Source organism: Podarcis bocagei, assembly GCF_964188305.1.
Source record: "Podarcis bocagei genome assembly, chromosome: 1".
In the NCBI taxonomy this organism is placed as follows: domain Eukaryota; kingdom Metazoa; phylum Chordata; class Lepidosauria; order Squamata; family Lacertidae; genus Podarcis; species Podarcis bocagei.
Genome location: NC_138125.1, coordinates 105,994,503 through 106,021,043, shown reverse-complemented (window position 1 = coordinate 106,021,043; position 26,541 = coordinate 105,994,503). Strand labels below are relative to the sequence as shown.

The 26,541-nt window shown below is 42.4% G+C and overlaps 1 protein-coding gene across 1 annotated transcript; it reads left to right on the top strand.

Annotated features, from left to right (window-relative positions):
* Positions 1 to 10,181: 10,181 nt before the first annotated feature.
* Positions 10,182 to 23,942, top strand: MMADHC (metabolism of cobalamin associated D). The gene is made up of 8 exons (XM_081167990.1): positions 10,182 to 10,298; positions 13,357 to 13,512; positions 17,036 to 17,180; positions 17,682 to 17,899; positions 18,378 to 18,483; positions 19,179 to 19,309; positions 21,997 to 22,083; positions 23,700 to 23,942. The coding sequence occupies exons 2-8, from the start codon at positions 13,498 to 13,500 to the stop codon at positions 23,892 to 23,894; spliced, it is 897 nt and encodes a 298-aa protein (XP_081024116.1). The 5' UTR covers positions 10,182 to 10,298; positions 13,357 to 13,497; the 3' UTR covers positions 23,895 to 23,942.
* The last annotated feature ends 2,599 nt before the right edge of the window (positions 23,943 to 26,541 follow it).

Here is a 26,541-nt window from a genome sequence, read left to right as displayed (position 1 = left end):
TAACCAAAGGACTCTTAATTATCAATTTTTCATGCTGGGAGACTCAGAAGGGAAATGTCACAAATAAATTTATACAGCAAACATGTAGAGTTTTAATTGTGTATCTTTCCCCAAATAATCCAAGGAATTCAGTGACACCCCTATTGCTTCTCTACACAAACCTACAATTCCCAGGGTTTCAGTTTCAGTTTGTGGTGTAGCTATGACCACTAAGTCATGATAGCCAAGCATAAAGGTACCACAAACAGTATGATTGCCCTCTCACAGCCTACACTGCAGTGGCAAGGAACCTCCCGCACAACCTTCCGAGGGCCACCTGCTAGTGATGCATGGGGCCAGAGGCAAAGTGGGAAGAGCAACAAATGGAAATTTTACATTTGCACTGTAGGCTCATTTCTATACTCACACACCCCTCTTTCCTCCATCCAGAAAAAGCAAGGGGCAACAGTAGCGTTCAAGAAAATAATCTAGTTTGGCAAAAACACTTGGGGTGCAGAGAAAGACCACTAGGTATGTGTGGAGAGTTCCAAGGGTCATATAAAGAAGACTGGAGGGTACACCCCACAAGTGTCCTCGAAAAACTGGGACATCCCATTTTTTTCTTGTGAGAGAATGGTGGCTCTTTTGGATGCTGTGTTCTCACGCAATTTCCGCTGCAAATTTCCCACCCACCCCCAAGCACTTTTTCCGGACCACAATCTCACACAGCACCCCAAAACACATGTTTTTGGGCACCAAGCCCAAGAAAAGAAGTGTTTCTCAGGGGAAATCTCAGCATGAAATTGTGTGAGGTCACAACATCAAAAATGGCTGCCATAGTCACGCGAGAAAAAACGGGAAGATGGCATCCGGGAAGGTTTGGGTCTCAGATTTTGCTCTCAGTGTGTTGGAGGGTATGGGATAGTTGTATTTGGCCCCAGGCCTGAGCTTCCCCAACCCTGGCTTGCAGCTTCCCTGTAAGTTAGTGGAATGTTCTGGTAACTCCTCCCAAGCAGCCAGTGGCAGAGTGATACTTTCCTACACTTCTGATGCTTCACGGTACCCCTGTTTTGTCATCCACCTACCACTCTGCTTCTTCTTTCCTCTTCACTGGTGCCTTCAATTCCCTGCCTTGCTGTATTTATAGCGCATCATCCTGATCTTGCCCAGTGGCTCCATGGCGTTTGCTAGTCTTCAGAACAGAAGCAAATGCCCCAAGCAGGCAGGAAACACTTAAGGTGAAGTTGGCTTCGGCTTCTTTTACAGCCTGTGATCTAGGCAGCTAATGACCTGGACGACAAGGAAACAGGCAATTGTGATACGCTAACTTGATACCAACTTTGTTACGGCTAGAAACATGTGCCATGTGCTTGACTTTGCATTTTGGCAGGAAACCTTGTGAAAGACACCCATCCACTTCCCGCTGCAATCACAGAGAGACTGCTTGGTTGGTTTAAGTGGGCCCAGGCAGCTAATATAATAAACATAGATGCTCCTAGCAAATTTCCTGGATGCTTGGAGTTTATGAGCAGTGAGCTAACTGCTTCCAAACTAAAATCATCCATGAATGCTTGCCCTCACCGTTCCACTTCATAAAAGGAAGACAGTAAGTAAGTGTATGGTTTTCAATCTGTGGCTCACCTCTGTAAAATAGCTGCAGGCTTATTCACAATGGTCTATCTACCTCACCGCTTCCATGTTTCCCATCAATATATACACTTGAACTCTGCATATGCATATATTTATTGAAAAGACCTCAACTTGCCATGCTATTCGGCCAAAACATCCAGCATGCTTCATGTTTCAGAGGCTTTCTGATGTCTTTTTACTTGCTGCCGTGCGGAGATCTCATGAAAGGGGCAAGCGGGTATAGACTGAGAACTCACAGTGCACACACACAGCTGCCCCCAGCACTGCAGTTCAAGGGGAACTTTTTGCTTTCCAGGAATTACCGTATTTTTCACTCCATAAGACACACTTTTTTCCTCCTAAAAAGTAAGGGGAAATGTCTGTGCATCTCATGGAGCCGAACTGCCCGGGGCAAAAAGCAGACTGTGCTCTCTTTTTTTTAGAAAGAGGGAAGGGGGTGTTGAAAAAAAGCCACTGAGCAGCTGAGCACTAAGCAATCAGGAGGGGATAAAGGAGGCTGCCCGGGAGGGGGGAGGTAAAAGCACATGGATGCTCAGGATTTTTGCACTGGGTCACCCCAAATTCAAGATCAGATCGCATAGCATATCCATGGCTATAGCCTGCACCAAAAAAATCACACTACCACTGTTTCGTGGGGCCGCAATGGCGCAAAAATGTGGTTACAAAGCACGGATCCACATGGATCCTCAGGATTTTTGCATTGGGTTACCCCAAATTCACCATCAGATCACATAGCATGTCCATGGCTACAGCCTGCACCAAAAAATTACGCATCCATTGTTTCACGGGGCCTCAATGGCGCAAAAATGTGGTTACATAGCACGGGTCCACATGGATTCTCAGGATTTTTGCATCGAGCTACCCCAAACTCACCGTCAAATCACATATCATGTCTGTAGCCGCAGCATGAACCACAAAAATCATACATCCACTGTTTCATTCAGAATTTTTTTTTTCTTGTTTTCCTTCTCTAAAAACTAGGTGCGTCTTATGGTCAGGTGCATCTTATGGAGCGAAAAATTTATTTCTCTTATTTTCGCATGTCAGAGTGCCTGTGGAGCACTGGAGTAAATCCGAGCATTTGCCGAAGTGTGAGCTAGATGCCACTGTGCTATTGATGCCTGGTTCTATTTACCTCAACTGGAAATGCCAGAGATCAAAAATGGGGATTGTGCAGTGGGGGGCAAGGAGAGAGAGAGAGAGATTATACAAAGCAGTCACCCCTACATTACAAACAAGTTTAAGTGTAATGTTTGGATACGGATTGTCTTTATAAAAGACTTTTGGAGCCAAAGCTCATTCTCATGTCCAAAGAGCACTGCTCTACAAGGAAAAGATAGCTGCTAATGGCTTCCCCAGTCCCTGAAGAACGGCACCTGAGTCAAAGATATACATGATTTATATTTGATAACTTCGCCATTGGGTTGGATTGCAGCACATTTGAAAGTAATTTTAGGAATTCACAAAACAGATTTTTAGGAAGGAAATGAGAAGCAATAGGCCTGATACCATCTAACTTTTAGTATACTTGTGCCCCACCCATCTGGGTGCTGCCCCAGTCACTCTGGGCAGCTATTGAGTCTTTATCTATTGTGTAACATTGTGTCTTTATCTTGGACAGGGTCACAGTCACCTGGAAGGAGCTGGTGCATAGCTTGTTACCGGAGGCTCAGGTAGCCTCAGTGGTTAGGTGTGCCTGTTTCCAGCCGTGGCAGATTCATCAGATGTAGCCCCTTTTGGACAGAGGTCGACTCGACCACTGTCCTCTGCTGCTATTGTAACCTCCAGATTAGACTTTTGCAGCAGGGCTGCCTTTGAAAACAGGTTAGAAGCTGCAAATAGCACAGAACGCAGCAGCCAGATTGTTGGATCAGTTCAGGAATGAAGACCAGTGGGGAAAGTCCTCCTAGTGGTTTGGAGGCAGCAGCTTCTGAGAGGATCTTCTCATTGATGGCCCCAAGAATGTTCCATTTCCTCCCCAGACAGATGTGCCTGGGATCGTCTCCTTACAGCTTCCATCAGTTGCTGAAAACACACCTCTTTATCCTGGACTTGGAAGAGACGAACTGGTTTTGGTGGCCTCTCTGTATTGTATTGCACTGCAATGAATGTTAAAGAGGCGGGGAGGGTGTCATGAGGGTTGTTTCTTCTGTTTTAATTGGGGGTTTGTGTGTTATAACATCCTGGGAGCTTTGGGTGAAGGACAGGTAAGAAATGCAACAAATAATCATAATCTTCTGCAAGGTTACATGCACAATCCAATCCAATTAAAATAAAAAATTGTATTTTTTTACAGACCGCATGCAGCAATCATTCCATTCATTTAACCAGACAGGAACAGACCCTTAAGATTGGTTGCACTGAAAAAGTGGATGAGATATAACATATAATATTATATCAAATAACATATAAAACTCATTTGTAATGACATTTTCCAACAGAGATGCTTCGAAAGTTGAGGTAAAATACTCTGTTTTAGTACTTTAACTTTTATGTTTTTAAGTATAGTTGTAGGTTTTTTTCTTGATTTTCTTGTTTTACCTTTTTGTAAACAACTTTAAGTTTAAAAAAAAAAACTCCAAGGGTGTGATTAATTCTATGAAATAAATAAAATAAAATCTATATCCTTATATTTTCAGCAACTCTCAACACGCAGGTCCAGGCCTGCTGTGTTCCCATAAAGGTTGTCCCATAAAGATTATCAGGGGAACAGCCTGCCCTTTCCTTGTGGTTTTAACTGAGACTTGTGCAAAAATCAGCAAAGTGTGTTTCTTTACAGCACAAAACAACACAAGATTCCCTGCTAATGTCATACATCACGCTGTCATAGTTGATGCCATAGGAACAGTGGCTGTTTTATATATTTAAAAGGTTCCACTAATGGTCCTTTCTCTCTCTGCATAATTCAGATATGGAGAACCTATGGATTCCAACTCCCATCAGCCCCAGACAGCATAGCCAGTCCAACAACATCTGGAGTCCAACAACATCTGGAGGGCCACAGGATCCCCACCCCTGCCATAGCGGGTTAGAGCCAGATGTTAGTGATGCTTAGACTAGTCTCATTGCAATCTGTGGGAATTTAGTCATCTGGATCTAAACTTATGCTTAGGCACACCTTACCTGTGTCGTGGGAATTGGAAGCCAAGGGTATGCTTTCCACTTTTGTTTTAGCAAGACGAGTTGCTGGTTCCACGATGGTTAACACTGATCTTTCTACTTTTAAGCATGTACAAAAACTTGACCAGCACTGCCCCCAGAGGCCAATTTAGGGAGAGCACAACTAGTTCGGTCGTACCGGAGCGGCACCGCAGGGACACAACAACTATGATTTACAACGGAGTGCTGAATTTAGGCATTGCACAGGGCACTGCTGCAATTTGAGACCCCAAGGTCTGCCTCTGCAGCCTTGTATATTCACAGCACTGCCGCCTCCTCATGACTCCGAAACACAACCAGACACATGACACCTACCCTCCAACATTTCTCCGATGAAAATAGGAACATCCTATTCAATAATAATAATAATAATTTATATGCCAGCCGTTAAACATTTAAAAACATCCCTATACAGGCAGTGGTGAAGCCACTCCGGGGTGGAGAGCAGGCGGGGGCATGGCTGGCGCCCCTGGGAGCATGACGCGCATCCCAAGAGTGTGGGACACCACCTGCGGAGGCGTGATGTGCCTCCCAAGGGTGTGGTACGCCACCCACGAGGGCGTGGCATGCCACCCTGCAGGGGCGTAGTGCGTGTTCTGGGGGCATGGCGTGCCATCTGTGGGGGCATGGCGCGCGGCGCTTGTCCGGGGGGCGCCGTGACAGTACCCTACTGGAATAGTGTACAGGGGGCAGTCTGCTCCCTCCACACTCCCATTCCTCCACCAGTGTATACAGGGAGGCTGCCTTCAGATGTCTTCTAAAAATGTCTTATTTTCTTGGCTCAGGGGTCGCATAACTCCATACCCTCCAACATTTATCCAGTGAAAATAAAGACATCCTAAGGAAAAGTGCCAACAAAGGTCCATACAGTGGTACCTCGCAAGACGAATGCCTCGCAAGACGAAAAACACGCAAGACAAAAGAGTTTTCCGTTTTTTGAGTCGCTCCGTAAGACGAATTTCCCTATGGGCTTGCTTTGCAAGAAGAAACGTCTTGCGAGTTCTTGCGAGTTTATTTCCTTTTTCTTAAAGCTGCTAAGCCGCTAAGCCGTTAATAGCCGCTAAGCTGCTAAGCCGTTAAGCCGTTAGTAGCCGCTAAGCCGCTACTAGCCGTGCTTCGCAAAACGAAAAAACCACAAGATGAAGAGACTCGCGGAACAGATTAATTTCGTCTTGCAAGGCACCACTTTATAGTTAAAGCTATGGTTTTCCCAGTAGTGATGTATGGAAGTGAAAGCTGGACCCTAAAGAAGGCAGATGGCCGAAGAATTGATGCTTTTGAATTATGGTGCTGGAGGAGACTCTTGAGAGTCCCATGGACTGCAAGAAGATCAAACCTATCCATTCTTAAGGAAATCAGCCCTGAGTGCTCACTGGAAGGACAGATCCTGAATACTTTGGCCACCTCATGAGAAGAGAAGACTCCCTGGAAAAGACCCTGATGTTGGGAAAGATGGAGGGCACAAGGAGAAGGGGATGACAGAGGACGAGATGATTAGATAGTGTTCTCGAAGCTACCAGCATGAGTTTGACCAAACTGCGGGAGGCAGTGGAAGACAGAAGTGCCTGGCGTGCTCTGGTCCATGGGGTCACGAAATTTGGACACGACTAAATGACTAAACAACAACAAGGAAAAGTGGGACATTCCGGGATCAAATCAGAAACCGGGACGGCTTCTGTAAATCCAGAACTGTCCCTAAAAAAATAGGGACCCTTAGAGGGTCTGTGACACCACTGACCCACCATTTCATGCGACATGCTGCCTTTACTTAAAACAGGGATGGGAACCTGTGGCCTTATAGATGTTCTGTACTACAGCCCCCATCAGGCCCAGCCAGCATGACTAATGGTCAGGGACAATAGGAGTTGTAGTCCAGCAACTTTTGAACTAAACATTATGAGGAAATGAAAGATCTGCAAGAGGAAGGGGAGCTCCACATCTCTGGCAACATCTAGATTCAGCTGTAAATTGCATTAACATATCCTGGCTCCATGGAAGTATGAGCTGGCTATATTTTTACTCTTTGGTTGACAGTAGAGTTCTAGAAATGCCTCTCCCCCTCAAAAACAAACAAATCAACCAACCCCTACTTTCATCAAATTTTACATTGCCTGCTTTGTTTCTCTCCTTTGCTTTTTCCTTCAGCTATGCCCAGCTATAGTTCAGGTGTGATTTATAGAGAAAGATATAAAGTATACAAGTTTCTTTTTTTAAAAAAAGAAAAAGGAAATATTTTAAACAAATCATTGCTGCCATCTGGCGGAAATCAGCAGCAGAGCATCACATTTTAGTAGCAAAAAGCTGCTACACAGTCCTCACTCCAATGGTGCAAAGCCCACTGAAATCAGGGTGGCTTGCTTCTAAATAAACAGGTTTAGAGTTGGGGTGAAAGTTTACTAAAGCTGCAGTTCAAGTAAGCAAATGGCCTGGATGCCATCCAACACACCTTGGCTCCCCTGCCAACCGCTAAGTGCTTAACTACCATGACACACACAGAATCACAGAATCATAGAATCATAGAATCATAGAATCATAGAGTTGGAAGAGACCACAAGGGCCATCGAGTCCAACCCCCTGCCAAGCAGGAAACACCATCAGAGCACTCCTGACATATGGTTGTCAAGCCTCTGCTTACACACACACAAACACATGTGAAATGAACCCCAATAACTATATATCTGAAGATAAATAGTTTACAGAGTGGGATAAAAGAGGTGCCAGAGCTCACCATGAACATTTAAAAAAGATTTTTCAAAGTTAGCTAAAAGGTAAAAGTAAAGGACCCCTGACAGTTAAGTCCAGTCGCAGACGACTCTGGGGTTGCGGCACTCATCTCGCTTTACAGGCTGAGGGAGCCGGCGTTTGTCCGCAGACAGTTTTTCCGGGTCATGTGGCCAGCATGACTAAGCCGCTTCTGGTGCAACAGAACACCAAAACCAGAGCAGCGCACAGAAACGCCGTTTACCTTCCCGCCAGAGCGGTACCTATTTATCTACTTGCAGTTTTTGACGTGCTTTCAAACTGCTAGGTTGGCAGGAGCTGGGACCAAGCAATGGGAGCTCACCCCGTCGCAGGGATTTGAACCCCCAACCTTCTGATCAGCAAACCCAAGAGGCTCAGTGGTTTAGACCACACTGCTACACTTTAAACTTTTTTTAAAAAAAATCTAGGCATTTTCCAAAGTAGGTTCAGATGTTCCTCAAGATAATGTAAATGAAGATGGATGTCATAGACTGTTTAACAAAAGAGAGAGTCAGGTTACTATGAATGTAATATTGCAGTAATATCTACTATGGCATTTCAATCTTAAATATAGAATTGAAACAATACTATCTGTGTTACTTAGTTAATGTTGTATTTCATTAATATCCATATTGAATTGGTAGTTAAGCACATCAGAGTGTCATCCATTGATTAGTACAGCGCAATTTTTAAAGTCTACAACACTGAAAGGTATGTTACAGTGAAGGCGGCTGGGTACCGCAAGGAGGACAAGAGAATTGCATGGTTATATCTGAATTCATACAGGTCTTCTTTGTTGGAGAGAAACTGTATAAGCGGTACGGCACAGGAATGCCAATATCTTATGCTACATATTGTTTAAGATAACTGCAAGAGAGTAAGTATATCTCTTCTCCTGGAGAAGAGATATACTTACTCTCTTGCAGTTATCTCAAACAGTATGTAGCATAAGATGTTGGCGTTTCTCCTGTGGCACCACATAGGCAAAGAGATCCTCCATTGAAGTGTCCCCACTGCACATGGGAACTCTGTTGGGTGATGCTTACAGGGACCATGTTCTTCTGTTGGCCCCAGTTCAGCTTTAGTATAATCTTCTCCAGATGCACACAACTCCAGAGTTGGTACTGCTGTACCTCAAAAAACAGAATAGGATTTTATTTTACAAATTGTCACAAGGGTGCACCATAGCTCCACTTCGCACACAGTTTGTTCTGTTGTTGTTGTTTTTTAAAAAAAGCCTAACCAACTTGAACATAGGTGAGGTGTGCTGCTATGGGCATGTTGATAAGTGTACTGTAAAATATCTGCAGGCAGAAGACCAGGTTGCACCACAGTTTGTTTGACAAGTGAAGTTTGTGCATGTTAAAGTTAAAGAAGACAATTGCTAATGCCAATTCGTGTGTGTGTGCACACATACACACACCTACATTGCATGCATATAATACACCAAATGAGTCTCCTCAAGTGCAAAGGGATGCAGAATTACAGGCCAGCAATGGGTGGCCAGAGATGGCTGGTGTCTGAACAAACTGCACAAAGAAATTCAGGACGATTCCACAACAAGCAGCACTTCCTGCAGGCTGACCATTTAAAAAAAACCACAGGTTTTAAAATCCTGCCACTCTTTGTGAGTTGGCACATGCTCTGCAAGGTGAAATACCGGTAAGTAGCAGGTGAGAAACCTTCGGGAAAGGAATGGTCTATGCTTGTAGAAATCAAGAACCGAACAGCCTTGCACTACCACCCACTGGCAAGAATGGGCTGCAGCAGCTGAAAACACACTTGGAAAGGTGTGCGGAAGATGCCATAGTTTCTGCCATAGTGGGATATTTTTAGTCGTTTGTTTGTTTCCGGTTAGTTTTAATGTATCTATTGGGGTTGGAGGTTGTTTTTGTTTGTAAGGCATTTTGGCAATATAAAGCAACAAGTTTAATAAATAATAATAAATAGTATCCTAGGTCCTGTTTAAAGAGCTTTTGCTGCGACACAACCTGCAGGCGCTTCCAAGCAGGCATTTATTATAGCCTAGGTTCCCACGCCTACAAGATGTGTATACACCTGTGTTTGTGTGTTGCAGTGTTCACAGGACGTCCTTGCCATTAAAACGCCACCCCATTTTTTTTAACCATTTAATGCGGATCTATCCCTCTTTTTGCAAGGAGATGAGATAAGTTAAACAAAAATTGTGCACGTCCCGTTTGCAATAATATCTCAGCTACCCATTTGCAAACCATGTGGAAACACCCTAACACTGTGAGCCCCTCTGGGAGGGAAAAGAAGAAAGGAAAGGAAATCATTTCTGATACGGAAAGCAAACCACTGGGCTGAGAAGGTGCTCCGGAGGCTACCCAGTTACTCCACTCGGGTTGCGCCTCTTTTGCACCCCGCGCGCCTTAAACAAAACTGCACAGACCAACCCGCGCGGGCAAAGCCTCTCTTCTGACTCCGCCCACTCTCCGCATCGACGCGGAAGCACTCGACTAGGCAAGCCCTTTCGGGGATTGGACAAACTCTCTCTTCCCCCCCCTCCCCCCCGTCAGCCGGCTGCTCCGTCATTAGAGACGTCGGCTCGATTGCTCCGGCTAAGAAGGAAAAAAAGGGGGGAGGAATCGCGCGTCGAGCGTCTCGTTTCTCTCCCCGCCGACACCTTTTCCCTCTTTCTTCCCCCCCTCCCACCACCCTTTGGAAGCGACGGAGGCGAGGATCGATTGCTTTGGCCCGGGGGTTGCCATTTTACAGGAACAAACAGAACGTGAAAAGAAAAAGAGGTAACGAGCCCGGTCAGCGGCGTCTCCCTCCCTCCAGCTCCCCCCCCCGCCAAATGGAACTTCCCGACACCCCCCCCCCGCTTAAACTTTGGGCCAGAGGCGTCCTCAGGCCCCGCTCCCACCTTCGCCCCCCCCACACCGCCTCCCCTTCAGATAAGCGCTGTCCCTACGCACACGGCTCCTCAGTGCGGACTAGCCGCTTCAGTTCCCAGTCTCAAACCATCCCGTCGCCCTTGGACCCCAGACGGGGGTTGGGGAGCAGGTGTAGGGCCGGATTTAGGTTTGATGGGGCCCTAAGCTACTGAAGGTAATGGGGCCCTTGATATGTCCAGCTATAATTTGTCAACAACAAATTGTCGCTGTTTTTTGTGTTGAATATATGCTATATGGTAATTTATGGACCCAACACAAAAGACGCTTCAGGTTACAGACTCTGCTAACCCAGAAATTGTACCTTGGGTTAAGAACTTTGCTTCAGGATGAGAACAGAAATCGTGCTCCGGCGGCACGGTGGCAGTGGGAGGCCCCATAGCTAAAGGGTGCTTCAGGTTAAGAACAGTTTCAGGTTAAGAACAGACCTCTGGAACGAATTAAGTATGTAACCAGAGGTACCACTGTATTTGTTTTTTATCTTAAAAAAAGGTAAAGGGACCCCTGACCGTTAGGTCCAGTCGCGGATGACTCTGGGGTTGCGGCGCTCGTCTCGCTTTACTGGCCGAGGGAGCTGGTGTTTGTTCACAGACAGCTTCCGGGTCATGTGGCCAGCATGACTGGTTCTGGCGAACCAGAGCAGCGCACGGAAACGTCGTTTACCTTCCCGCCGGAGCAGTACCTATTTATCTACTTGCACACTGATGTGCTTTCGAACTGCTAGGTTGGCAGGAGCTGGGACCAAGCAACAGGAGCTCTTACGTTTTGGAAATGTACATCCAGGTTTTTTCCCTTTATTTTTTGGGGGGGCCCCAAAGAGAGCGGGGCCCTAAGCTGTAGCTTGTTTAGCTTATACAGTATGTAAATCCAGCACTGATGCAGGTGGGATCCTCACTGGCCAGCAGTGAACAGCCGCCCAGTGGCAGGACCGGGGAGCCTCCCGTATTTGCGCAGCAGCTACTGCAAGTCCAAGGTCCCTTGTTGCTTTTGTTGTTACAAAGAGTTGCGTCTCTTCCAGTGTTTCTCCTATGAAAACAGGGATGTCCTTCTCCATAATAATAATAATTTTTATCATTATTATTCTGTGAACTGCCCTGAGACCTCCAGGTATAGAGCGGTATATAAATTCAACTAATAATTATAAAAAAAATATTATTTATATACTCCGCCCTTCAGACTGGATTGCCCCAGTCACCCAGGGCGGCTTCCAACATACATAAAAACAAAATTATTATTTAAGTGGTTTTAGCAGCACTGTTACAAAGGAGTATGTAAAAATGGTTTGTTAACAGGTGAGAATCCAAAGTTACAATATATTAAGTTAAAGGATTAGGATAAAAACAAAGAGGGAAAGGATTTGCTGAATTAACTAGCTGAACTGGAATACAAAAAAAGGAGGTGTGAGGAGGTCAGGGAAACAAGTAAATGAAAGACAAGACATGGAAAGATTGATTTGTTTTTAAATGTTTTTATTTATTGTATTTTGTATTTTTTTCTTTTATTTTTTTCTTATTTTTGTAACCTTTTTTGAAACTTTAATAAACTTTAAAAGTTTAAAAAACTTTTTTAAAAAACAAAAAAAATATTATTATTTATTGAATATATATTCTGCTCTATACCCTGGGGTCTCAGGGCACTTCACAGAATAAAATCAAGCTATAAAACCTCAAAATACCTAATAAAAATTAAAACAACAACCCAGTAACACCTCCCCTCCACACAAAAAACCCCAACACATTTTAAAAGGGCATAGGATGTAAATCGGATCAACCAAAGGCCTGGTTAACGTTAAACATTAAAAAAAACAAAAACCACCACTTCCCTATATAGGGTGCCTTCAGATGTCTTCTAAATGTTGTATAGGTACGTATCTCTTTGGCTGGGGGGTGTCACTTAACTCCATACCCTCCAACATTTCTCTGATGAAAATAGGGACATCCTAAGGAAAAGCAGGACATTCCGGGATCAAGTCAGAAACCGGGACAGCTTCTGTAAATTCAGGACTATCCCTGGAAAATAGGGTCACTTGGAGGGTCTGGGGTGATCATCATCTAAATAAAATAAAAAAGAAAGCCCCTAACGCATCACTTCGGCCCGAGGTGTGCACTGGCTAAGCATGAGGCAGAAAACAGCACCACATTTTTTTGTGTATGTACTGTATAGGAGATTGGAAAGAAACCTGATTCTGGGGTGGTTAAAGGGAGTGAAGCCAGCAATGGTAATTTTACCTGGCAGTGAGGTGGGGAGAAAATGGGTTATTGGGCAAGGAGGTTTCTGGTTTTTTGTCTCTTCCCATTTGTCATCATGAAGCTGTCCTAGTCCTCTTCAAAATTGTTTTCATGGGCACCAGAATGGTCAGATCTCTTAACAACCTAAAAGAGTTTTTCAGGCATCTGCAGCTTGTGAATTGCCTGCAATGTGTGCCAGTGTTAAAAAGGAAGCGTGAAAGAGAAATAAGCTCCCATCTGTCAAGAGTTTCAAGGAAATTATTCAAAAGTAGTATGTGTTAGCATCTCAGAATCACAAGTTCCTTTTTGTGTTTCAACTTTAGTGTTGAAATTTTAAAAGAATTTAAAATTCACATGGACAGTGCTTTAACTAGTGCTCTGGAGGTGACAAAGACAGATCTCCAATTGAACAGGGTGTAAATTTTACAAACAGGTTTCTTTACTTTCTGAGCCTGCTTTTTTTAAGGTTTGCATTAGCATTAAAAAAAATCTCTGCACAATGGAAAGGCTAGAGATTTAGATGTTTAACTGAATGTAAATTCCGAAACTGTAGTCATGCAACAATTTATAAGCTATTGACATACACTTTCCCCTCCTGCTGAAGCAAAATAATATCTGCATCCCTTTGTAGTTTTGTGGTAAAGTGAAAAAAAAACATTGTTCTGGTTTGTTTTGCACAGGTTCTAACAGCTGGTTCAGGCAGTTCTCGGAAGTGTTTGGGCATGGATCCTTAACAAGTTGCAGCTCAGGCCCAACGTGTTGTATAACCAGCCACTCTGATGTGTATGTCTCTTAGGAAGAATCTTTAGACGAAGATACCCATGCAAATGGCCACTGTAAGTAATATTGCTGTTTTCAGTGTTTGTTAAGAATGCCATACAAATGTCTCTAAATGTGTTCCTGTTTCTATTCTTGTTCCTTAGCTTATGTGACATGACATAATATGAATAGTGCTTTATGAAGTTTCTTGATGTATAAACCTGTGAAGTCAAAAATGGAAACACTTAGACTGGTGTATATATTTTAGTATGATGTAAATCATGATGCACTACTGAACTGAACTAGATAGGTAAAAAAAAAAAAAGATGTGCAGCTTCCTAATATGGAATGCTTTAGGAAGTAATTTGCATCACTACTGAAATACCTAGAACACTGGATTATTCATTGGCGAACTGTATTTTCCAGTGTCCTATAAATACCTAAAACATTGGGTTTGGTACACACAAGAATTTGGAAGGTGTGGGCCTGTAAAGATGTGGGATTGGATCCTATGGGCTTCTTGTGTGCATGGAAGGTATTTTGACCAGTTTCTCCCTTCAGCCCAGCATCTGCTGCTGCTTTGGGAGGTGTCTGGGAAGGCAAATCCTGTTCCTCTTGAGGAACACTCCCCACAGTTCTTAGGCATCAGCCTATAAATTATAAAGGCCGTAATTGTAGAAACTAGTGCAACCCAATCCTTTGTGGGTGTACTCGGAAGTCAGTCCTACCGAGTTCAACAAGATTCATTCCCAAAGTGTATGTAGGCTTGTGGACTAAGAATTAAGTTGGTTACATCTGATTTATTTCTGTTAGATTTAACAACAAATTATTTATCACATGTGAAACGCCTACAGTTTTCTACAGGTTGTTCAGGGATTAAAAGATAAGACAGTTCATGCAGGCCTACAGTCTAAAATAAATGAAGCAAAAAGGAAAAGGAACATATGCAGGAGTGTAGCCAGTGTGATCTTAAATCAGTTATACAGTGTAGCCAGTGTGATCTTAAATCAGTTATACAGATTTCCTTATTGTACACTTCTGTTGGCTCAGATAGCTTACAGATATAATGAGAGAGGCAGAGCATATGCATTTTGAATACAGTGGTGCCTCGCAAGACGAAATTAATCTGTTCCGCGAGTCTCTTCGTCTTGCGGTTTTTTCGTCTTGCGAAGCACGGCTATTAGCGGCTTAGCGGCTATTAACGGCTTAGCGGCTCTTAGCGGCTTTAAGAAAAAGGAAACAAACTCGCAAGAACTCGAAAGACGTTTCATCTTGCGAAGCAAGCCCATAGGGAAATTCGTCTTGCGGAACGACTCAAAAAACGGAAAACTCTTTCGTCTTGCGAGGCATTCGTCTTGCGAGGTACCACTGTAATAATAACAGCATTAATACATTTTTGAAAGCTCATATTCTAGGTTCAAAACTTAGGCTTTGATACAATAGCACATTTAAGCCTGAACATTTACAACTGTATGAAATGTTGCACCATTCAAATTTGAATTGGAATTACTATTTTTCATCATATAAACTGATATGCCTATAAAAACCATGAATGGACCTTCCTTAAGGGCTTCAGAGGTCCTTTTCTGTTTGTGGAAATAGGGTGAGATAGAATCTCTACCATGCACAAAACTGAAATGTTTTATTAGCTAAACATCTTTCCAAATATACTTCTTAAGGGCACTTATAATGCACACCTCTGTGTTCTTTAGTGTGCTCCATAACACTAGAGAACAGAATGGTGTGCTTGTTGTTATTGTTGCTTGCTACCCAAAGGTGTTCAGAAAACTTCAGAAAACTTAACAACACATTTAAAACAGAAACGTAAGTATACCAGAACGAAACAACTCCCATAACAGCCACATGAAGCTTTGGCAGTATACTAGTGATATGCAGTGTCCCTGCAGAAGAAATAGCCTTTGAAACACATTGGGCCAATACAAATCATTATATTTGTGTATCCTTGAGATTGTTTTCTATTACTGCCTTCCTTCTTTTGATTTGGTTTGTCTAGTTATGATCCTTTTCTTACTTGCCCCTTTTTCTGTGCTGCCACTGGACCAACTTCTTTCAAAACATGGGATTCTTGACAGTGGCCACTAATGCAGTGCAAAGAGCTGCAAATGAGCCAAAATCCAAGAAAGGCTCAGTGTTGAAAAAAAAGTATGCATAGTGTGATTTCAGACTGCATTACTTCATGTTGTGTCTACGCTACCATAGCTGCAACTATTGTCCTTATATTAGCATTGTGCAAGTTGCATCCAGTGCAAAGAAGAGGGTTGCTTTTTGCTAGGATGTGGGATTAGGTATTGTAGCAGTCTAGTATTGGGTCACTGGGGCCAGTGGGTCACAGAAACATACGTTGCTGTGGGCAGTACGCCATAGGTAACATAAAACTGCTATATTTATTACATTATTTTAGGAAAGGATGCATGTATCATAAGAATTCTAAAACTTAGTGTAAAGATTGTGTACCTCCAAATTAAAAAAATAACAATTTTTGAAGCTAACCTGTAAAAAACAACCTTTCAAATTTAGAAACCATTGAGTTTTCATTCCCAGTTTAGCACCTTACCTTTTAGATTCCTTTCTAAAGCATTCTGGATTTTGATGCAATATCTAGCCAGGCTTTTTATTTAAAAAACAAAACAAATGCCAACCCACATTGGCTGCAGATGCATTTCTAAATGGAATGGTGGAACTGTAAAAAAAAAAAAAAATCCGCTGAAGAGAGTTGCCTTGTGAGCTCTTAATAATCTTAATAATCTTGCAATACTTTTCAAAAGGTTAGACCTGGGAGGTTAGGATTGCAAGACAAGCGCTTGAACACGGTGTCGGCCAAATTAATCAGTGGTGCAGTAGTTAATAATGTTGGCAATTGTTGTCGTTAAGCTTCAGAATAAAACTACACCAAGATGGTATCGCACATCTGAGCCCTGTTGATTCAGGCTGTTTTCAGATTCAGGAAGAGAAATTGAAGCCATTTTCCCTGCGGTTCGTGTGTTGTAAGATTTTCCCCGGTTTTGTTGTCATGAGAGTTTTGAGCTTAGGCGTGAGCTCACTACAGTTGCATGGGTCTGGGATTGAATGCATACAGAATGGCCAAGCAGTATGGTCACCTTACCTTACCCTAAAGTGGCTTGCCAACTTTGCAGTGGGAAATGTGCCATTTCCTGATAAACCAGAGGAACTAACTTGTCTGCTCTGCTTAACTACCCTGGCCGGAAGAAAGAACCGACTCACATGTGTTTTTTCTTTTAATACGCTTTGCTTATCAGATGTTTGAACACATTCCATGTATGTATTGTGGCGCTTTTCTTTTTTCTTTTGCTAGATAAAAAGTGTCATTTACTTAATGCAGCATTTTATCCATGTGGCAAATGGTGTGCAAAAATTCCAGCATGTGGGATTTTTCATACTAAACTTTTAATTTTTTAGCCACACCCAAAGAAAGCGTAGTACATTGGTAATATAGAAGGTCGGGATGCAAGATTCAGCTAATAAGATTCCTCCACCCCTACGGAATGCGTCTCTGCATACTGACTTGTTGTTTTGATGTGCAATATATGCTACATTCAGTTCTCTTTGTGTCCCCTTTAGGTACTTTGTAACAGAGCTAGACTGGTGACGTACCTTCCGGGATTTTATTCTTTGGTTAGAAGGGTTGTAACTCCCAAGGCCTTTTCCACAGCAGGTTCCTCTGGCTCAGACGAGCCTTCCGTTGCTGCTGCACCCCCAGACATATGTAAGGAACATTCCAAGAATTTGTTTCACCCGTGTTTACATCGAAAATTATCTGTATTGTCGGGGAAATCATACAGCTGTATCCATCTAATGCATCTCATCAGCACAAGGCTTTTTGCTTGTCCAGTGGACTTTATCCCCTCCTCCTCCCCTGTGTGCACCCCACGCCCTCCCCACATCTGCTCCAGAGCTCTAGAACAGGTTTGGGGGGGGGGAGCTGTGGGGAGTTCTGTTGCACAAGTGGAAATCCTTGCCGCTCAGAGGGTGTGTTAGTTGGATACCACACACAATATGTCTTTCAAATCATCTGTATCTTATGGTTCCTCTGGTCATAACATACTTGGAATTAAGTATCATGAAGTTCAATGGAACTTAGTTTTCCCGTTTTCTGCTCAAACTTAGTTACTAGTTTACTGAGCAGCATGCAAAAAACATTTGTGTTTTATAACACAGTGCAATTATATGTGTGTGTTTAAACCACTTAATTCTTAACTTTTGGCAGGTCCAAGAACTGTGTGGCCTGATGAGGCTATGGGACCCTTTGGTCCGCAAGACCAACGATTTCAGCTCCCGGGGAACATAGGCTTTGACTGTCACCTGAATGGTGCAGGGATTCAGAAGGCAACACAAGCGCACAAAAAACTGCCTGACATATTAGTGGAGCCCCTGGCAAGTGAAAGGCATGAATTTGTGATGGCTCAGTACGTCAACGAATTCCAGGTAAGAACTCAGGTGGAAAACATAGCTCCAAAGTAACTGGCCTGCCTAGCAAAAAAAGCAGGTACGTGGTCTTTCCCTCCTGATTTTGAAATGAGCACCCACCCCTGTGTTACAGGTGGGCTATCATAGTATTTTTGGAGTGGTGCCCTGGAATGGAATTGTCTGGAATAGAATTGTACTTCAGCTGTGCAGAAGCTTGAGGATACTAGAACTGGGTGATATATGGCCCAAAACTGGCTTGAAATCCATATCGTGATATTGGCTTCATAATTTTTGACTTGGCACTATATTGCGAATCATGGTGTGTGCGCGTGTGCTGTGCAAAAAAGCACAATGTGGGGGGAACCGTGAAGCCAGCCAATGCCTCTTCTGCATAGCTTCATCCTTATTTCAGACATTGTCTTGTATCAGTATATCTCTCTGTGTTTAGCTGGTGATATAGCACTGAACAATTACCTGTTGTTGTTTTTGTTTTCAGAACGGTAATCCTCCTCATAAACAAGAAGTTAGTAATGCCAAGGCCTACTTTGAAACCACTAAGGTAGAATGTGCAATACAAGCGTGTCCAGAGCTGTTGCGCAAAGGTATGGGTGCTGCTGCCCTCGTCCTCCTTTTCAAAATTTTCATTATCTCAGTAGACTTTATACCTTGACCCTTTTTTCCCCTTCTTTTTTTTTGCTGGAGCGTCACAGTTTTCTTTTCGGTTGCATAAATGGACCCTCTTTTTTTCTTTATTCTAAAAAAAAGCAAGCAACAGTGCGCTTTTCCAGATGAGCAAAACCTTTAGCCTGGGAATCTGACAGTTGTCAGATTTACACTGTGTAGTAAATGTGTCTCCATTGTGTGTGCAAGCTGTTGAAGAACACAGTGGCAATTCCCCATACTTACAAATGGGGTTGATGGAGGGTAGCCGGTGACGGAGAGGTGGGGCTCTGCTTCTCATCTTCTTGACTGAGTCACTGCAGCATGCCAGAATGGAAAGAGGGAAGGGTGAGATTGGCACAGTGTGATCTGGCACTCTTTCCTGGCACATTGACACCATGCTACATTGTCCCTCCCTCTTTCTGTCCTGGTTTGCTGCAGTGACTCAGCCAGGTGGAGCTCAGGCAAGCAGCTTGATTCCACCATGGCGCCACTGCTGGTGGAGCAAAAGAACTGTAACAATCACCTAAGGCTGCAGTCCTAATCCTGTTTACCTGAATTCAGTAGGACTTGTTCTCAGGTAGGCCTGGCTAAGATTGTGCAGTTAAGTTTCATTGACTTCTTCCTTCCTTCGTAGATTTTGAGTCAATGTTTCCAGAAGGAACTTCCAATAACCTCACAGTCTTAACAGTAACACAGAAGACAATAAATGATATGACTGCATGGAGTGAAGAGGTGGAAAATGAGCGAGAAAATCTGATAGAAAATGTAAGTCTCATCAGCTTTGGGCAGTGAATTATGATACTGTTCTCATTGGAGGTGAGACCATGTGCGTTTGTGTGTTGTATTGGATTCAGTGCTTGATATCATGCTTTAGGAATGTGGAGTCTGCCCTAAGAGTGGATGACCATTATAAGTTGTGACCCAATATTTTGTGACCCAGTGTTAATGAAGCTCTCTTAGAAAGAATTTGGATGTACATGACTAACGCTTGGTCCTTAACATTTAATGCCCATCTTGATTTTTCCTTTAAAAAATAAATTTAAAAATTGTCCAGTAGCACCTTAGAGACCAACTAAGTTTGTTCTGGGTATAAGCTTTCGTGTGCACACACACTTCAGATACACATATCTGAAGTGTATCTGTGTATCTGAAGAAGTGTGCATGCACACGGAATCTTATACCTACCCAGAACAAACTTAGTTGGTCTCTAAGGTGCTACTGGACAATTTTTTAATTTATTTCAACTGCGTCAGACCAACACGGCTACCTACCTGACTTTAAAAAATAGTAACTTTAAATATATTTTATGCATACACACTAGCTACATGCTGTAATGTTTTACATTCAGTTTACTAAGTTGAACCTTTTATACCACATCCGTTAATAATTGCAGTAAATAAATCAGACATTTTGTTTGCCCAAGTGATTATATGCAGAATTGCCACTAGGGGTCATCCTTTCTTAAATGTACGTTTTTTGCTTGGCTTTGGAATCAATAGTTGTATCCCGACAAATGTCAGTGTTTTGCTGCTGCTGAATTTTTTCCCATATGTTATTTTCTGAAAATTTTCTGTACTTTAATAGTGCTTTTAAAATAACCTAAAAATGCCAGTTTCTTTTATTTCAACTTGATTTTTTGGCTAATATATCTGAGACCAGTTTCTAGTTAACACCAGCCACCCTGCAGTTCCTTTAACTCCATTTGAGAAAGTTTCACCATGGCAAATAAGCATTTATATGGGTTCTAAAGGTTTTCAAGGGGTTAGGAAGGAGAGTGCAGTGTTCAGTCATCACCATGAAAGCTGCACACAGAATAAAGCTCTCATTTTAGCGTGTCAGTGTCTCTGTGTTAGTCATGGTCTGTTGGGCCTTGGCATTGTAATCTGGTCTAATTATATTTTAATTGTCCTCCTCCTTCCTTGTCCACCTTCCTGTCAATTCCAATATATTGAACACAAGGGTGTTGGGATGGTAGACGTAACCTTCTGGCCTAAAGGTTACTAACAGCAAATTCACAATAGAATGGACTGTTTGTTTGCATTGTAGACAATCTCAGGAGAACTTAACTTAACATGAGAGACTTGGAGTAAAGTAATGAGAGTTAGTGGCAGGCAAATGAAGGTGTTATTGTATTGAAGACTCAAGTTGTCTTAATTAACATCTGTTTGGTGAGTGGCTACTGTGAGATTGTAATTCACCAGGATCAAAAGAGTCCAGTGCATAAACATGTTTAGACTGTTTACTGGGGTTCCGTTGGCTTAATCTGAAATTGAAATGGACAGATACGTAGACCTTTGACTAATTGGAAAAATAGGTCCACACTGAATATAAATCTGTTCTGTTTAAAGATTATTCGGAATCTGAGTAAGCCCTTATGATAAAGGGTCCAGATATCTGGCTTACATGCTTTGAGAAAGAAATGTGTGTATTTATCAATTTCAAATAAATGAGGGGATGCGGCTGTACAACACTGTGTGCCTCGAGAGGTCCGGAGGGTGGCAACCTGAGAACAGGCCTTTTCTGTAGTGGCTCCCCATTTGTGCAATGCTCTCCCCGGGGAGGTTTGCCTGGCTTCTTCACTATATAGTTTTAGGTGTCAAAGTGTTGAACAAATGGAATGCAAACTAGCAAAATCAGTTTCAAGTGATGTTTCCCATACAGGGGCAGCCTACCAAACCACAGTTAGCTTTTCCATTGGATATGTTAAATGTAGTATCTTTTGCCGTAGTGCAAAGGATATACGAGTGCATTTGGTGAGAACCTCCACAATTCCTTTTGTTGAAGAGGCACGCTTCTCCTGAATTTTTAAATTAAGAAGTGTCACTTTCTTTGACAATAGAGTCTATTCTGGCAAAAATAAAAGAGCGTTCCATCTGTGTGCACAGTTTCATCCCACACTCTCGTGTAGCTCCTTTTTAGATTCTGTTCCTTTCTAAATTAACACCATGTATTTAGAGGTTAGCAGGAGTTTTGAGCATCTGTGCTTTGTGTTTGGACGATAATTTTCTTGGCATAGGTTTTGGGCAGAGTTGCCATTGTGGATTAGAGAGCTGCAAAAAGTGCTTTACTGATCAAGATACAGGAAGTTGAGACTAGGGAACAAACCTAAGGCAAAAGGAGCATGCATAAAAGTGGGCAATAGGTGAGGTATGGATTTGTTTGATTTTTTTGTATTTGCAGTTATGGCAACACTGCAACCAACCCGAGCAATCAGTTATATTTTCCTGCCTGTGCAGAACTATTAATGCTTCACTGACCATCACAAAGAATTTCTTCTAGGTTCCATGTGACCATCGTATCTCAATATAGGTTATTAATTTTAATCCTCTTAGTCTCGGTTGACAGAGTTGAATAACAGTGCTGTGTTCAATTTCACATTTGTTTGCTGGGGAAATGGAATATACATTAGCCTTAAAAGTGTGCTTAGCATCTTTTATTTCCTCTCTTCTTAGTTTATCAGTGGTGCCAAGGAAATTTGCTATGCTTTGTGTGCCGAAGGCTATTGGGCAGATTTCATTGATCCAACTTCAGGATTGGCAGTAAGTATTTCTACCAAAGCACAGCAAGAAGAGGGAGGCTGAGCACCGTGTGTCTCAGACAAGGGGGGAAAAAGAATATGACGACTCCTACTTGAGTTTCTGCTCGTTCCACTTGAAACCATTTTAAAGGCTATTTAAAATTGTTTCTGGAATGTCTGTGACAGTCTTTCTTAATTCTCGGCTATATCATAGAAACCGTTGTCATAGCTGGCACCTTAAGAGGCAGTTAAACAAAAGAACGCAAGACTGTTTTTATTTGTTTTAGTTATTACATTATTTTCTCCTCCAAGGATCTCAAAGCAGTGCACATAGTTCTCCCCAGCCCTGAGTTTATTCTTACAACAATCTTAGGATAGGCTGAGAGAATTATAGGCTCATGGTCACCCAGTGAGCTTCACGGCTGAGTGAGAATATGAACCTGGGTTACACTAGTCCTAGGTTAGCACTGGAATCACTACACCGCTCTGTCTCTCACGTCCCCCCCCCCCTTTTAACCTAGTTCTTTCAGACCAGGATTGTGGTGTGTCATGGATTGAAGGTATTTGAGATGTTCCTTTGACAATTATTTCATGTACAACCATATCAGTATTATTTCTAATTGTTAAAAAAAAAAGTCCCACATCAGGGCCCTTAGAAATGTCCTAGATCCAAATTATTTGAAAAGCTAGTCGGTATGGAATAGCAAAGCACTCAGACCTGTTATAGGAACACGGGTGGCGCTGCGGTCTAAACCACTGAGGCTTGGGCTTGCTGATCAAAAGGTCAGCGGTTCAAATCCCATGGCGGGGTGAACTCCCATTGCTCGCTCCGAGCTCCTGCCAACCTAGCAGTTCGAAAGCACATCAAAGTTCAAGTAGATAAATAGGTACCGCTCCGGCAGGAAGGTAAATGGTGTTTCCATGTGCTGCTCTGGCTTCGGTGTTCCTTTGCGCCAGAAGCAGCTTAGTCATGCTGGCCACATGACCCAGAAAAACTGTCTGCAGAGCGGACAAACACCAGCTCCCTGGCCTGTAAAGCGAGATGAGCGCCGCAACCCCAGAGTCATTTGCAACTGGACTATAAATGTCAGTGGTCCCTTTACCTTTGCCTTTACCTTTAAGACTGTTATATTCTCCTACTAAATGTGTACGTAGTTTTTTACCCAACTTTCGTTGGTGAATCTTTACTGTCTTTGCATGGGCACTGCTAGAATCTGCTGTTGCAGTATATAGAATCATATAAATATTGGAAGGGAATCCTGCTCACAGCTGTTCCTGTGTGGGCTTGAACCATCAACCTTCCGGTTAGCAGCTAGACACACTAAACCATTGTGCCACAGGGACCAGGCTATTGATTCATAAAATCCAAGGAATTGGAAGTGCACTTTCCTGGTAACAGTGTCAATTTGAGGGCTGGATCTGTGGGCTCCAGAATTTCTAGTTGCCATGGGATATAATAAACAGTATAGTTATCCCTCTATAGAAATGTCAATGCAAAACCAGCAGTTGTACATTTTCTGTCATGACATTTAAATGCATTTAAGCTTAGACTTAAAACTAATTTGATCTATTATGTTGAAATATATTCAGGAATCTTACTATAAATGTACACCGTGTTTTGTTGTGCTTTCTTTGCAGTTTTTTGGCCCTTATACAAACAACACCCTTTTTGAAACTGATGAACGCTACCGCCATTTAGGATTTTATGTGGAGGACCTTGGCTGCTGTAAAGTTATTCGTCATAATCTCTGGGGAACACACGTGGTAGTCGGAAGTATTTTCACTAATGCTTCACCTGACAGCCCTATCATGAAGAAACTGAGTGGCAATTAACCGCATCTTCAGGCTTAAGAATTGGCCAATAAACACTGTTGGGACATATCAAGCGATAAATTACACTGATTTCTAGAGAGTAAAAGATCTGTTATTTATTTTAGTCTTCATCGGATATGTAGTCTCTATACACGATTTATAAGGTAATCCAACATTTTACTTGAGAGATGTGTGTATATATAGCGTATGATATTCTAAAGTATTACTTTTCCAAACTTTCAATAAAGTGAAACATCCACAGTAATCTTACACTGGAACACAAATCCTCAGCACTTTTGTAACATTTCCCATTTTCATTCTGGTGAAGTCAGATTTAATTTACTTGCAATATATTTTATAAATGTCTGTTTGACATAGGTTGCAAATTGATTGGAAATAGAACAATGTTCATTTCACATCTTCATTTTTTATATTTTTGAAAAGAAACATTTTTGAGGTAGGGATAGTCCACTTGTTCGGTTAGATCGCATTAAAGGAAAATAATATCAGTCATTCTTTTATGCAAGAACCAGTATTGTCTTATTTCTGTCTTATTTGGCTGAGACATTGCAGTAGGCTGTTTTATTTCCTTGAATATATGCAATACAAAAATGTGAATGAACTATAGGCCAAGTCATCAAATCCTGTTAAAACATCACTTAGCATCATGAGTTTCTCTGGTTAGTATTCTTTCTCTGGATACCTGCCGTTGTGCCAACGCTGTTGATTAAAGACAGAAATTGTTTTCCAGGTGGCTTTCATCAAAATCCACAGTTACAGTGATTCTTTTGTAGGACAGTCCTCAGCTAACTACTTGCATGTGCAGAATGACTTTCACTTGCACAATGACTTCCAATTGCCCAACCTGGCTTTCCTCCCATCTGCTCACCCACTAAATATTTTACTTCATTTTTAATTTGTTACACTGCCTCTTTCTATATTACTATACACGAGGGGGTTTACAAGCTGAAGAAACAACAAAACAGACAGCAAAGATAACGCATGTAATAACAATCTGATACAGTACAAAGAAGTCCCTGTAACTTTAAAATACAGTGGTACCTCGGGTTACATACGCTTCTGGTTACAGACTCCACTAACCCAGAAATAGTGCTTCAGGTTAAGAACTTTGCTTCAGGATGAGAACAGAAATCCGTGCTCCAGCGGCGCAGCAGCAGCAGGAGGCCCCATTAGCTAAAGTGGTGCTTCAGGTTAAGAACAGTTTCAGGTTAAGTACGGACCTCCGGAACGAATTAAGTACTTAACCCGAGGTACCACTGTAAACAACTTCTATCAGACAAAGCAATATTCAAGAATCCACCAGAATATAATAGTAAACAGTCAAATTAAATACCAGCAAATGGTAATTAAATGGTTAACACTTACCATTATAATAAAGAATCACTAAACTATAATCAAGAAAAACAGTGGCAAGTCACAATGCATAAAATGCCACAAACATACAAAACCAAGTAAAAGGATCAAATTGAGAAACAAGGGCACACACTTCTCCCAGCTGCTTCTGCTATTCTCAAAATCATGGTCTGGGAAAGAATTCTAGGGCTGGAGGGTGGGGCAAGACAGGTGGGAAAAGCCATTGCCTGATGAGCAGCAGGAAGTCTCCCCTGTGTTCTAGAAGTTCCCTCAACCCTCCAGAGCCAACTTAGAGAAGGCATTAGGTGCATGCAGGGGAACAAGAGGAGAGGAAAGTCACACTGTGCAAGTGGAACCCCTTCTGCATGTTTGAGGTTAGTTGAATGCCGGCTGTAATTTTTGCTATGTCCCCCTCTGTTTACAGTGGCTAAAGGTGCTATATGTGGCCCTGTGCTCCCATTATGTAAAGTCTGGTTTGCGCAAGTAGTAGAATGATATAGCAGAATGAGCTTTTTCTTATCAGCCTGGAATATTTCTTAATTTCATTTTTGTATCAGCAGTTTAGAAGGGGTGGTGTGCACACTGTGGGACATAATACGAAATAGCGCTGCCCTGCCTACAAAATCACATTTTGCCAAAAGGATGATAGAGAGAGGTGCCCTGGGTTTTTCTGATTTGTAATGAATCTTAAGAATTTTTTATTTCACCTCTGGCTAGTTACATCACTGGGTAAATTTGTTTTAAGTTTCCTAATCCGCCTGGTCATACCACCTTTGGAAGGTAGGCTTCCAAAGGAAGGTTGTTTCAGTTTTACAGAGAAACACTCACCTCCATTCACACAACCTTGAGGAGAGGGATTGTTAGCGACTTACAGTTTTATTTGACCCCTGGAAGAGAGTTAATAGAGGCAGCCCTGGATCCAGTTCAGCAGCTCACCCCTGAACATTTTAAATTGAAAGGTGGTGTTAAAATGTTTTAATGAATTGTACGACATTAAGAGTAAAGGTGAGGAAATTGCCACTTGAATGCTTTCCTGTGTAAAAACAAAACAACTTTGCATCAAATAGAAAACAGTAGTGGGGTGGACTAAACCTTACTCCCTGATCTGCTTCTTACTTGCGAGTAATTTTATTTCACGGGCGTGCATTAAGAAATTGTACCGGATGTTATACATTCTTCTGTCACCTCATCCTGCTGCAGGTATAAGCCAGGCCTCAGCTTTCTTAATGATCAGTCCAAACATCCCCATTTTGATGGGTGGCTGTTGCGTGAAGAATGAGTTCAGTAAGAATAA